Raw genomic sequence first — 14,002 nt, forward strand, 5'->3', positions numbered from 1 at the left:
GCTTTGCGCTTTTCCTGGAACTCACTTGGTAGCCCAGGCTGGCCTCGAACTCACAGAGATCCGCCTGGCTCTGCCTCCCGAGTGCTGGGATTAAAGTCGTGCGCCACCACCACCCGGCCCGATAAAAACATTTATTAACATGTATGTTTCCATATGAAAATAGGAAGGGGCCTGTGTGGGGGGATGAAATGGCCTAAATAGAGAGGGGAACAGGAGAGGGTTTCGAGGAAGGTTGGCAAATACAACATTTCTCTCATATGCAGAGTATATATTTATATGCAGCTTGATTTCGTGCAGATAATCATGGCCTCTTATGAGTCCAGCAGCCAGGTCAACTTCATAGCACCCCCCCCACCAGCTCTTACATGGTTTCTGCCCTCCTTATTCATGATTTCCCTGAGCTGTGTGTGTGTGTGTGTGTGTGTGTGTGTGTGTGTGTGTGTGTGTGTGTCTCGCGTGCGCGCGCTCGTGCAAATGGCTCATTTATGGCTTTGTGGAGTGAAGCAGACAGCACATGTAAACACACTCCCTGACTCGACTTGTGTTTCTGGAAACTCATCCACAATACACACAGCATATAAGGAAGAAGGTGATTGGGGGCATCATTTCCATCTAGTGAATGTTTGCAAGTCACCTGATTGCACATCAAAAGGAATAACGTGGACACATTTTGGTTCTTCCAAGTGGAGAAATGTTATGAAGCTGTATAAAAGAATGTCGGTGCATTTTATGTAGTGTGGGGGTCTCTGCCACCACCACAGCCAGCAGAGCAACCATCTGTGAGAGGCAAGAAGGTAGTTTGGTTCAACATAACTCAGTAGCCACTGTTGGTTCAAATGTCTGGAGTCTGACCCCAAGTGGTTTATTTTAGGTATATCTAAGCACAGCATAATTTGGTGAAAACTTATCCTGGTGTTAACTCAATCCCACATGCACAACAAAGCACATATAAATCTCTTTGAGGAACAAAGTAAGCTAAATACAGATCAGATGTGACTACATCAGAACTCTTTGTAAAGTTCACAAAGATGAGTTCCATAGATTGACTGAGAAAAACAGGCTTATGGTGAGGGTCTGGGGGTGGGGGATCTGGTGTGGTCTTCACCACACAGATAGTGCAAAGGTCACCAGGCTGTTAACCATGTCTGTTCACAGCTTTCAGGGCAGGTAACCGATTATACATCCCTTCTCTTGAAGGAACAACCCTGTGTATTTAACACTCCAGGGTCCCCCAGTGCTTATCTGTGAGCACAGAGACCACCATGCCTCCTGCAATATAGTGAGACAGAATAATCATCTGGATGTGTGTAGAGGAGCTAAGAGGGCTAGATATGGTGACACACAGCAGCAATCTCAGCACTGAGAAAGCCAAGATGGGGTTTTCTGCAATTAAAAGGTTACAGAAAGCCTCAGGTTTGTCTTGGCAACTTGCTCCATTGAAGCTTTGTTGCTCAACAGAGTCCAAAGGGGCAACCCCGTGTTCCCCAATTTCTGTAATACAGGGATTCGGTTGAGTTGGTCAGATGCTGTCCATGCCTTGGGCATTCAAGGGCTCCCAGGAATCCAGCTTCTCTCTTTCCACTTGTTGTGGAACCCCAGACAACTTATATAGCAGGTTGAGATGGAAAGGGCATTTAGGGGAAGGGGTGAAGTGATCCGTGAAGTTTTGTATTTCAAGTTTCCATAGCAAAGTGTCACCGTGGAAAAATGAAGGCCTGGAAATACAGGGTCTTTCCACCTGTCCACAGCTGTCAGCAGGTGTTGGCAATAACTCACCCTGCAGGCCCTGGCGGCTGACCTGTGGCCAGATTTCCTGAATAATTCCACAACCTTGGCCTTCCCTGTCAAGCTGAGCAGAAGATTTAATAGTGTCTGCTGATTGATGCCGGCTGCTGTAATTGAATTCCCAGGCAAGGCGCAGCCAGCATGGAGGAGGCTTCTCGATGTTCCCTGGTCTCCTAATAACATTGTCTCCTCCTCCCTCTCCATCCACAGGCCATTTGGTCAAATTAGAGCATGAACTCAAAGAAGCAGATGCCTTCCTTTAGATGAGATCCAAGACAATTCCCCTGTGGAAGGAAAGGGGGTGGATTTGTTTTCTTTTGTTCTTGTGGGCAAAGGAGGTACTGTGGATATGTGGCTTGGATGAAACCAGGAGGTGGTTCTCATTTTTCCTTGTAGCTCCTCTCAAGGTGTCTTTATGGCATGTGGGGGTGGGGTGGGGAGGAGGTGTCTTGTCCTCATGATGAGTGGCTGCAAACTCCTCCAAGCATTGACAGCTAACCTGTGTGTGGCTTCAGGGCGCCCAGATGGGTCAACAGAGGTGCAGGGCGAACCTGCCTCAACCTTTACATTGTAGTTCTAAGTTGCTTGCTCAAATTTTCAAAATTTCTCTATTATTATAAATAATTTCAAAAATTAAAAAAATTGTGAAAAGAATTGTTCAGGGGCCACAAGTATTCAGATGCTGTGGGCTGAATGATGCCCACCCTTCTGCAAGATTCCTCACAGCCCCCCAGTACATCTGAATGGGACTGTTGAGGGTATGGGGCCTATAAAGAAGTGACTGAGTTAAAAAAGCCTTAGGGTGAACCCTAATCCACTCTGACCAGTGACCTTATAAAAGATGGAGACTTGGACAAGAGAGACCAGGGACACAGGCACCGGGGAGAGGCATGGAGGGACATAGCGAGATGGCATCCAGTTGCTCATGAGCCAGTGAGGAAGAACAGAGGAGAATCTGAACCTTCAGCATGTTGACTTTGGATTTCTAGGGACCAGACCTATGAGAAGTGAGTGTGTGTTGATGAAGCCACCTGGTCTGAGATACATCAGTCCACAGCTCAACAGTGAATCACCAACCACTCAGATTCTCTTGAGACAGTGCTTGGCCATGCTCTCTCCACCACCTGTTCAGCCATCTGTCTTCTTCCTCTTACTGTTTGGTAGATTTTAAAGTGTCTTGAAGACTCTGCCCGCTTTGAAGAGTAGAGAAGGTAAAGGTGTTTGAGAAAGCCAATCAGGCAGCTCATTCTGTTGAGCCCTGGCTGTGACTGGGTGGAGAGAAGGCTCGGCAGTAAAGGCACACGCTACCAAGCCTGATTTTTGAGTTTAATGCCTGTGACCCACCTGGTAGAAGAGAAACCACTCCTATAAGTTGGCTCTAACCTCCACATACATGCCACAGCACATGGGCGCACACACACATGCACATTATGAAGATAAATCATAAAAACTTTAAAAAAGAAATGTAGGATTTCTCTATATTTAAATATAAACTCAATAATCATAACCATATAACATATATAATAATTATATATATGTATATATACATATAATGAAAATAGGTGACCTATAAAATTGGAGAAAGGAATCTAAAGGAGTTGGGAGAGGTTAGCAAGAGAGGTTAACGAGGGGAGAATATAGTCATGTTTTCTTTATATAGAATCTAGACATACATACATATGTATATAATTATATGGCACGAATACAGAAGGAATTACTTGGGAAAGAAGGGATGGAGAGGGAAGGGGTGAATAAGAGCAAGGAATGATGGCATATGAGTGAGAACATGATCATAGGAAACCTATTATTTTATGCACTAACAAAAATAAAATAAAAGCAGACAGGCTGCTAGTATTGGTAAATGGCCACGTCCCCAGACAGATTTTTTTAGGTACAATCTCATCTCTGACTTTAGGTGTTTGTTCTCTGAGTGGTACTGGGCACTGTGCCCCGTGTTCCCAGTCTGGCCTACATAGTAAGTTCCATGTCAACCATGGCTACATAGAACTTGTCTAAAGAGAAAAAAAATTCTAATCACAGTTCAGCATCCATAGTGGGGGATGCCTCCTCTCCAGGTGGGCACTCAAGCTGTGGGTCTGTTCCATATTATGGCTCCACCATCCCTCAGGGGTAGAATCCCCCACACTCAAAACTATTGGCAAGAATGGTCACATGCTCCAGTTCCCAGGGGCTGCACTGGCCTGTGGAGTGGTGAACTCTCCAGGGAAATGTCAACCTTCTCTGTACAACTTCAAATCCCAGACAGTCCTGAGATGGATAGTCAGAAGCTGGGAGGGAGGTAGCCAGCTGGGTAGGGGGTGATCAGAATGGAAGGGAGCTGCTGGCTCCACACAAGTAGTGAGAAGAATGGGAAGGGTACAAGTAGCTGGGGTCAAGTGAGCTGTCCTCCTGGCTAAGGTGGCTGTGGGAGGCCACGTCTTCACAGAGCTCTGTGTAAAATTCCTTATGAACTCCATTTCCAAGTCTGTTCTAGTTGTGGAGTCCAGACCTATTAACATGGTTTCACCAAGAGTCATTTTCCCCTCCACAAAATGGAGATGGTTAGCCAAGAGGACTAATGGCAAAATGTGTGGAAAGTGCTAACCCAGGATCATCATTGTTTTAGTGTAGAAAAGCTTAGCATGCATAAGCATTCAATAAATGTCTGTAGACTCTGGTAGAATGTTCAGGGGGACTATCTCAAGACAACATAGGCAGTGGATCTGGAGGCAGTTTTTAGTAGAACTCAAGGCTGTTGCCATTGACTAGCTCTGTGGGAGACAAAGGTCTAGATCAGCTCCAGTACAAGGACAGGTGGGGACTTGGCGGAGCCTGTTGGATGAGTGGATGGAAAAGTACTAGGGTAGCGGGACACTGGCAAAACCAGCCACAAGAGTTTGTCAAAAGCAGAGCTACTTAAGGTCAAGAGTGGAGATGAGGACTTGAGTTAATGTCAAGAAGGAGAAGTCCATTTAGTTGATTAGTTGGGGTGGGGGCAGGGTACTGCAACTGTAAGAATGGAAGCAGGAGCCCAAGTTCAAGCTGGAGTCTCAGTCAAGAGGAGTCAGTGAAGCCTGTCAAGCGGGGAGGGGCAGTCTTTGTCAGTGGCCTTCTTCAGCTTTCCCACTGCCCAGGGAGGTCTGGAGATGGGACAACAGATTTGAAGTGCCCTATGGCTGGTAGGATCCTGGGCTCTGCTCTGTAGTCTTCTGAAAGTATGTGTGCATGTGTACATGTGTGTGTGTGTGTGTGTGTGTGTGTGTGTGTGTGTGTGTACATGCATGCATGCATACATGCACATGCATGCTCACTCATGCGTATGTGTGACATGCATTTAGAGACCAAAGGTCAACTTGCAGGGCTTAGTTTTCTCTTTCCACCAGTCCCAGAGCCCTGGGACTGAAATCAGGTTGTCAGGGTTGATGACAAGTGCCTTAACTCTCTGAGCCATCTCAATGACTCTTTTCCTTGGATTTTCAAATGAGGTCTCTCTATGTAGCCCAGGCTGACCCAGAACTCACAATCCCCCTTCCTCAGTCTCTGGAGTGCCAGGGTTATAGAATCATGGTTGTTCACTGTCTCCAGTATGGACACCTTTGTCTCACATGAGAACTCTGGGCCCCTGGGGTCAGGTGCTGGAATTAGCTTGGCCACAGACACCAACCTATGCAGCAGTGGTAGGTGAGCCAGTGGAGGCAGACGCTGTGACAGAATCCATTTGGGCTGTGATCTGCAATGACAGGTCCCTGTGCTGCAGTGGGGACTGGAAATTCTGGAACGGTGCCCAGGGAGGCAATATTCCAGAAGTGGTCCTCTGGCCTGGGTGATAAATCCCAGAGCCACAATTAAGACAAAGCACTGTGAATGTGGCACCTGTTGACAGCGGCAGGATGGACCAGAAACTGATTATGAATGAACCTTTGCGGGCAGCTCGTCAGTAGTAAGCTGGGCCTGGGCCCATGCATAGGAGTGAAGCTAAGGACGAGGCTTGATACCAGGGAGGAGGGACACACCTCCCTCTCTTCAGGGCCCTGCAGAGGCTTCCCATGACCAGGAAGTACAGCCACTGTAGAGCGAAGCTCAGAGCTCACCTGGCAGATGCCCTTTCATATGCCGGGAAAATAAGTCATCCGCATTCAAACAACAATTTCCTGCCAGGGATAAGGACCAGGGATCCTCAGTCCCAGGCTGGCTGGGATCTGGAAGAGCAGCATAAAGGTGGTGTCTGGGAAGACAGACAAAGAGAGCAGGATAAAGTTAGAAGTGGAACAAGACAGAAAAGAGCAGCCAAAGGACACACGGAAAGATGCAGGACATAGATTCACAGCCTGTTATTAAGAACAAATAGAAATTCAGAGGTGCTCAGGGCCCAGTGACGGGGGTGGGGGAGAACTGACTTACTTTCTTTCACAGGAGTGACATGTGGCCAGCTGGGCTGGTTGCATGTTAAATCTTTTAAGGAAAAGTTTGATGTCAGGGGCTAGAGAGAGAGCTCTGCAGTTAAGTGCACATCTTGCAGAGGACCCAGGTTCTATTCCCTGTACCCGCATACAATCACCCATAACTCCAATTCTAGGAGACCTGGTGCCCTCTTCTTACCTCTGAGGGCACCAAGCACACGTGTGGTATGCACAAGTATATGCAAAACATTCATACATAAAACAAAATGAATAGATCTTTTTTTTTTTTTTTAAAAAAAAAGTCTGATTCTACATGGTATAAAAAAAGAAAAAAGAGTAGTTTTTCTGTGAAAGTGGAGAACTTCCAAGGGTTTGTCACGTGATGCTGGGAGAAGAAATGAAAGATCTGGTCAGATGTAGTCAGCCTGTGAGCCCGGTACTAGGGAGCACGGGACAGAGGAATTACTGTAAGTTGAAATCCTAAACTGCACCACACAGTCCTAGGATAGCTTGGGCTGCAAATGCGACCTCTCCCAAAAGGAAGGTGAACAGGGGGAGGAAGAAGAGGGATGGGGGGGACTGTGTTGGTTCTTTTCCTGTTACTGTGACAGAACACCATGCATGACCAAGGCAACTTACAGAAGAAGGCCCTGAGTTGTCTTATGGCTTCAGAGGGTTAGATCCATGATGGTAGAGCGAAGGCATGAGGGCAGGAACTGCTGAGAACACATCTGGATGGGAAAGCAAGAGGCAGAGAGCACCCTGGGATTAGTGATGGTCTTTGAAACCTCAAAGCCTGCCCCTCAGTGACACACCTCCTCTAACAAGGCCATGCCTTCTAGTCCTTCCCAAAGCAGTCCAGCCGCTGGGGACCACGAATTCACACAGATGAGCCTGTGGAGGCCATTCTTGGTCAAACTGTCATGGGGACTACGACCACAACAGGAGAACTGGGGGGGATGATGCAGGTGATGTTGTTCAGCTGTTGGGTCTCTAAACTGAGCGCTTCCTGCCCTGATGTCTCTTTTTAAAAAATAATTTATTTAACTTTACTTTATGTGCACTGGTGTGAAGGTGTCCGATCCCTTGGAGCTGGAGTTACAGACAGTGAGCTGCCATATGGGGGCTGAAAGAGAAACCAGTGCTCTTTACCTCTGCTCTGATGTCTTAGACCTAGTTCCCAGAGGAACGAACCCAATCCTTCCCTCTCCTCCTCCTCCCCACTTTGAGTGAGAAAAAGCTCTGCTTTTAAGGCTCAGCTCAAATGCCACCTCTTCCAGGAAGCCTTTCCGACTACTCATTTCATTCTCTCCATCAACCATCTCTTCCTCCTGCGAGTCCCTCCAGACACCCCATCACTATACTCTACTCGTTTACCTTGAACAAGTTGTCCAAATCAGGTTGATAAAGAGCCTTCTTCTGTGCCAGAAATGCCAAAAGCCCTGGCTCTAATACTCCTGACTGAGTAGCAAAGTAGTTTATGTAACACCCACTTTACAGATGGGAAAGCTGAGACTCCAAGCAGACATCTTCCTCAAGGGCACATAGCTGTTAAGTGGCAAGACCAGGAATTAAGCCATGTTCGCCTGATGCCAGCATCAGTACTGATTCTACAGTGACACTAAAGAGCACGTTCCTGAGGCTGGAAATCAAGTCTAGTCACTGTGCATCCACACACTTGGCCTTCTCTACATGTTTCTAGTGAATGATGCATACATTGGATGGATCTGGTCACTGTCCTTTCATTTGATGGTATAGTGCTGGGTCGGCAGACTATAGCCCAGGAGCCGAAACCAGCATGCCTCCTATTTTTTATAAATAAGGTTTTATCAGAACCTGGTCATATTCATATCTTTAGATATTGCCTACAATTGCTTTTGTGTATAATGGCAAATTTGCCACAGAGACCATGTCTCCCAGGAATCCTAAAACATTTAATATCGGCTATTTGTAGGAAAGGTTGGCTAGTCTTGTTATAAAGTTCATTGCTAAAATGCTTAAATCAGTGCTTTTACTAAGTCCCAATAGCTTTATCTTCCATGGTTTAGAATATTACACATGTTCATGCTTTGGGTATACAGTATCAGGCATATTTCAGTGTGTACCTGACATGTACTAACTTTATTATTTTATAGAAAGGTTCCTATAAAAAGGTTTGAGGCTGGGAATGTAGCTCAGTGGTAGACTACATGCTTAGCAATGCATGAAGTCTTGAGTTCAACCCTCATGATCCTTGGAAATACACATATATGTATGTGTGTATGCACATATATATTTATATATGTAGAAGACTGCATAGTGGTATATATTGTGGGAGCCCGTTCTGGGGTTCCTCGTGGCTTTACCCAGCAGGTCTGAATAGAGGATGATCAGGACCACGGGCCTGAGTGCAGGTGTCTGAGATGGTCTGCACTTGGCTGTGCTGGGGGAGGAGGTCTTTTGCTCCACCCCTTGGCGTCTCTATAAAAACCCTGGACCAGAGACAGTCCGGGCCCGTTGGAATAGGTTCCAGGCCCTCTCAAGGCTATCCTTTATTTTCTATCTGTTTATCTCCGCAAGATTCTCCGCTATAAATCCTTCTATCTAATATTTCCTGCTGCTCGCACTCAAGAAAACTCTGGGAAGCTGTGGGGGTGGTGGGTAAACGCCCCACAATATATGGTTCATGTTTTGTGATCTTGAATGTGACTTTATTGGCAACACCTTGCCAGATATAGCAAAGAGATCATGCAGGTCTTTCCTGAAGCAGAAGAGGGCAGAGTCTCCTTGGACACCCTCTGTGGAGTGCGACTATGATGCATGCCAGAACAGTATTGCTGAGGCAGTTTTGAGGCAATGAAAAGCCGCCTGGCTGACAGACTGTGCTGTTTCCTCCTAGTGGTGTGTGAGGTGATCAGTGCTCCAAGCTCCCAAGCTCACATCCCCTGGGCAGAGGGTACTGTATCTCCATGGCCTGGCCTGCAGAAGCATCAGTGAGGAGCTAGAGCAGGGCTGCTTACCCATCCCTGCTCCCTGGAGCTCAGGACTGGCTCCTGAAAGCCTGGCATCTGGGGCAGAAGCAACATCAAAGCCGGGATTGGCCGACTCCCACCAAAAATGCCAGGCAGGCCAGGCGCGGGCAGCTTGGGGGCGTGACAGATCTCAGCCTGTCTCTAGCTTGTGTTCCTCGGCCAGTCTGCCTTGGGTCTTGCCCCATGATGACGGGCCCATTATTCAGCTTTACTCATCTTCTTATCATTTCAGGACTTCTCTATCACTCAGCTGGCTACTTGGGTAAGTGTGTGTATGCTTGTGTGTGTGTGTGTGTGTGTGTGTGTGTGTGTGTGTGTGTGTGTTAGAGAAGAGAGGGAGGAAGAGAGAATATGTGCGTGAATTGTTCTTTAAAAAAGACTTGGACAGTAAGCTTGCCCTGGGAGCATTAGCAGACTTTAAATTTGAAACTCCTCAGCCAAGTGTTAGGATTGCAGCGTGAATGGGGTGTGATAGAGTCAGTGGAGGCCTTGCATACATGCCTATGTGTGTGAATTTGTTTGTTGTTCCTCTTATGACCTTGACTCCAGGGTGTTTGGCAGCTGCTGTCTCCTTGGCTTTGAAGTAAAACCATGTTCTGTGGTCCATGACACCCCCACCCCCCACCCCTCGGCATTAGGTGGCTGGGATGCTCGCCAACTGGCTTGGGTGATGCCGCTCAAAGGCAGCAGCCACCAAAACATCAAATCACTTCCTTTGCAGATGTGTCCTCACTTGCTGCCCAGGCCCACTCTGGTGCAAACCTCCCCAACAGCCTTTTCAAGAATTGCAAAATGCTTTCACCTTTAGGACCAGAATTTGTTTCTCAAAGGCAGTACGGTCTGTGCATGGATGGGGTCGAGGGGAAGTCCTAGGAATAAATCTTCTCTGGAATATGTGAATGAGAGACGATTGGGCAAATTGCAGCTAGCTGATGTGTGGATGTCACCGTTGCTGGGCCTTCCAGCCTAGCACGGATGCACCCAGTGACGCCGCCATGGGACATGCGCTTTTCACCTGCCTTGTCCGATGTTTCCTTCCAACACCATCCCAACAGGTGGGAGAGACGAGACAACTTAATAGGCTACCACCCTGTGGCCAGGCAGATGCAGGACCACTAGCATATGGCTGCACTTAGCATTTTCCAACCTACGAAGGCAGGATGTATTCTTTCATAGCTGCTTCCTTTGGTGGCTTTTAGTGACACACTGGCTTGCTCTGAGGGATGCCATTTGGTGTAACTTTGAAACAGGAACGGCTGTCTTGGTGGCCTTGCTTGGTGGCCTGGGCTTGTCTTGCATGTAGGAAAATGAAGATAGACCTAGCAGTGATCTTGGTGTCATACTTATCTTAAAAACTGCCTTTGGACTTTGTCAGTTAGATGTGGGTGAATGACATCACGTGTGTGCATGTGTGTGTATGGGTGGGATGTCATTTTCTGCAGATTGAAATGAAACTAGACCAATTAAAAAAACAAAAACAAAAACAAAAAAACAAGAGAAACTGCCTTTGGAGGCAAACTCTTGGTGGTAGAGATGAGGAAACTAAGTCCTTGGGCTGAGAAAGTGAGTTGTACTGTATCACATGGCCATGTGCCTCCCAGACTCACATTCTTGGATGCAAATTCCTATATTTCCAAGAGTCCACTGGTGTAAATCACTTTCCAAGAATGCACCTCAGTTTCTCAAAACAAAGTATGGAAAAGGATCCTTTCCGATGTTAAAACAAACAAACATTTACCAAACTCTTCATTAGACATTGCCTCTATTTTGTCAGGGAAGTTCCCACAGATAACGTGGCATTGGCAAGTGCAGGTCAGTGGTCTTGGAGTCCCTTGGTAGTTGACATTGCTAAGGCAGCTGCCTGGGGCTGAGCCATGCACATGGTACACAGGGCCACAACAGGCACCATGTACTACACACATACACACCAGTTTCCATTACAATAGAGCCTTCTGGGGCTTTTCTAGGCTGGTCCCTGAGCTTAGGCACGATTCCAGTGGGAGACAGCACAGGCCTGAGAGAGACTCATGAGCCACTCAGCACCAAAATAGACATGTGAAGCCCTGGCTTAGCTGACAGGCAGAGTGAAGGGGCGGGGGTGCTACTCCCAACCCCATCCACCTGATGGAAATACTCAGTGCTGGAATGAGCTGAAAATAAACCAGACTGGGCTAAAAACACACAGCTCCTGGAGTTGGGGGAGGGGTAGAAATCGAAGCCCTCCACCTGCTGGGATGAAGTAGGTCAAGGGGGAGAGTGAGGAGGGATGGGTAGTGTGAAAGGCAGATGCTCTGGTAGCAGAAACAGCTGTTAATTTATGTTCGCTGAAGACACCTCCAGTTTCCAGGAAGAAGTGAAGGGAGCGATTGCCTCGAGAGATCCAAGCTCTTTCCATAGGGGAGCTCCCAGGGTGCTGGACAGGCCACACTGGAGACCATATATGGACTGGAAAATCAATGGTGATGGTGCAAATTAGCCACACAGCCCGCCAGGCTCCCAGGTGTTCTCTCTGGGAGGGCCCTCTGGAGGACTGCAGCCTTGGATCTTGGCTGTCTACTGAGGCCAAAGGGAGATAAAAGGAAGGGTCTGGAGGGGACTCGAACAGGCTTCTGAGGCAAGTGTGCACCTGCCGCCATCTTTGCTGGCCCGAGGTAGCATGGAGAAGCTGAAGCTGTCTTCTGCTGTCTTCTCAACACTGGGAAAGAGCTGGTGAGAGAGCAGAGTTTGAAAACATAACTATCACTTTCCACCAAGAAAGAGGACAGCGGGGGCCTGGAGAGACGGCTCTGTAGTTAAGAGCTCTAGTTGCTCTTCCACACAACCAGGGTTCAAATCCCAGTACCCACTCAGAAGCTATTAACCCCAGCTCCAGGAGGCGCCCTCTTCTGGCTGTCTCAGACACACTATGCATACATGCACAGACGTACATGCAGGCAAAACTCTCATACACATGAATTAAAATTTACAAGGAAGAAAGGAAAGAAGAACAGTGGCCATGACAGCTGGAGCTGTCCAGTGTGCATGGCATTAGCTACGGCATATAATTCCATAGACGCCACTCTCAGACAGCACCACTCTGTGACCCCGATGGATCAGGGCAAAAGCAAGACTACCCCCAAGTCATAACCAAACACAGAGGAAAGCCAAGGCTACCCCACCATGAAATGATCGTTCTATGTAATCGGCTTGTGCTTTGCTCCGTTCCTCTTTCTCCCAGAGAAGAGCCAAGCCAGCTGATGGCAGAACAGCTCATTCTGCTCGTCAGCAGCTGTTCCAAAGCAAAGCCAGACTTTGCATCTCAGTCTCCCCCACAAATCTGCAAGGAGCCAGAACCCTAGAATAAGTTTCTCATTGTGCCTCCTGGTTCTTCCTGTGTGTGTTCTCCCTTCTTGCCATAAACCAAACCAATAAACCCAACTTGGTTCTTCTTTGGGTGTGTTCCCGGTAGTCTTTGGTTGGAAAGCATGGATACAGTGGTCTCAAGTAGTGTTCTGGGAAGTCCCTTGCCTCCTTCCTGGGTCCCAGTCTTAACTATTACCCATCTGGAGTCAGAGTTCAAAAGAGCGATCTCTGGAAATAGCTTGCCTATGTTCAAGTACAGGCTCCCCTGCCGACTCGCTGTTTGACCGTAAGCAAACTGACTCACTGGCTTGGTTAGCTGATCGGTAAAGTGGCGATGGCGGTGGTGGTGCTTGGCTCAGGGTTACTATGACGATTTGGCGTGCTTGTGTACACGAACCACGCAAATGGTGCTTCACATGTAGCCAGTATTTGTCACTAAGTTGTTAATTCGGCAACCATCTATAGAAGTCTAGTGTCTACAGGTGCACTCTTAGACTCTGGGGATGGAAACTGGCCCCTGGCCCCCTTCCAGGAAGCACAGCTCATGCTGGGAGACAGAAGGAGAGTTTTAGCCTGTGGAGAAGCATGGACGCAGGGAGAAACCCAGAGAAAAGTGTAGCAAGGCCCCTGAAGCTTGGTGTGCGAGTGAGGGAAAGCCTCCTAGCGATAAGATTCAACATGGAGCTCCGCGCTGAGAGGCTCGGGAGGCCCACCTGGGCTTGTTCTGTGAGGTCAGATATCTGAGCAAGAGAGGGATGTAGAGGTCCCCGGAAAACTAGGAACTGAAAACATGGCTTTTCTGCTGCTGCAAACATTTTAGTGCACCCGCCTTTCCACTGGCAAATTCCTAGCAGCGAAATCCCTGAGCTGTAGTGTGTCTATGTCCTGCTTTATGAGAAAACACCAAGCAATCTTCCAAAGGAGATAGCAGCCTCCGTTCCCACCTGCCACATTTATCTCCTGTCCTTTTCTTTGTAGCCATTCTGGTGTGTGAGCATCAGCGTCACCCCATGCATATCAGTGATGCTCAGCGGGATGGATAAGTACATTATGGTCTAGCCACACGGCGGAACTCTGCAAGACTAAACGATAGCCTGTTCCCCTCCCTCAGACACTGTGTTGAGGAAGAGAAGACAAACATAGGAATTCACGATGTATGCTTCAATTTGCATAAAATGCAGACATCTTCATGATGCATCCCTGGTGCTAGGGTCCCATGGGTGTGGGGAAGTGCAGAGGCTGGGGTTTATAGGCCTCTGCTGTTCCTTCTGTAGAAATTGATGGTGCTGTACTGTGGAATCTGTGTCTTGCTGCATGCTATAACACTGACCATATGTTAAGGCCAAACATAGATAAGACCCCACGAAAACTAAGCTGTACAAGTCCAGAGGCCTATTTGCCTCCTTATGCCGAGGATTTGCTCACCTAGATCGAGATATGTAAGTGGGACTCTCTAGTGAGATG

The 14,002-nt window shown here is 47.8% G+C and overlaps 1 protein-coding gene across 2 annotated transcripts in view; it reads left to right on the forward strand.

The window, feature by feature from the left end:
* Positions 1 to 14,002, forward strand: part of Colq (collagen like tail subunit of asymmetric acetylcholinesterase) — a 55,780-nt gene that overhangs the window by 9,810 nt on the left and 31,968 nt on the right. The window contains exon 1 of one of the 2 annotated variants that reach the window (XM_028891291.2): positions 8,888 to 9,458. The exons of the other annotated variant lie outside the window; for it this stretch is intronic. Coding sequence (XP_028747124.1) covers positions 9,380 to 9,458 — 79 coding nt within the window. The 5' untranslated portion in view covers positions 8,888 to 9,379. Of the gene's footprint in view, positions 1 to 8,887; positions 9,459 to 14,002 lie in introns of those variants that run through there. 2 annotated transcript variants of the gene reach the window in all.

This window comes from Peromyscus leucopus, chromosome 9, assembly GCF_004664715.2.
Source record: "Peromyscus leucopus breed LL Stock chromosome 9, UCI_PerLeu_2.1, whole genome shotgun sequence".
Lineage (NCBI taxonomy): Eukaryota > Metazoa > Chordata > Mammalia > Rodentia > Cricetidae > Peromyscus > Peromyscus leucopus.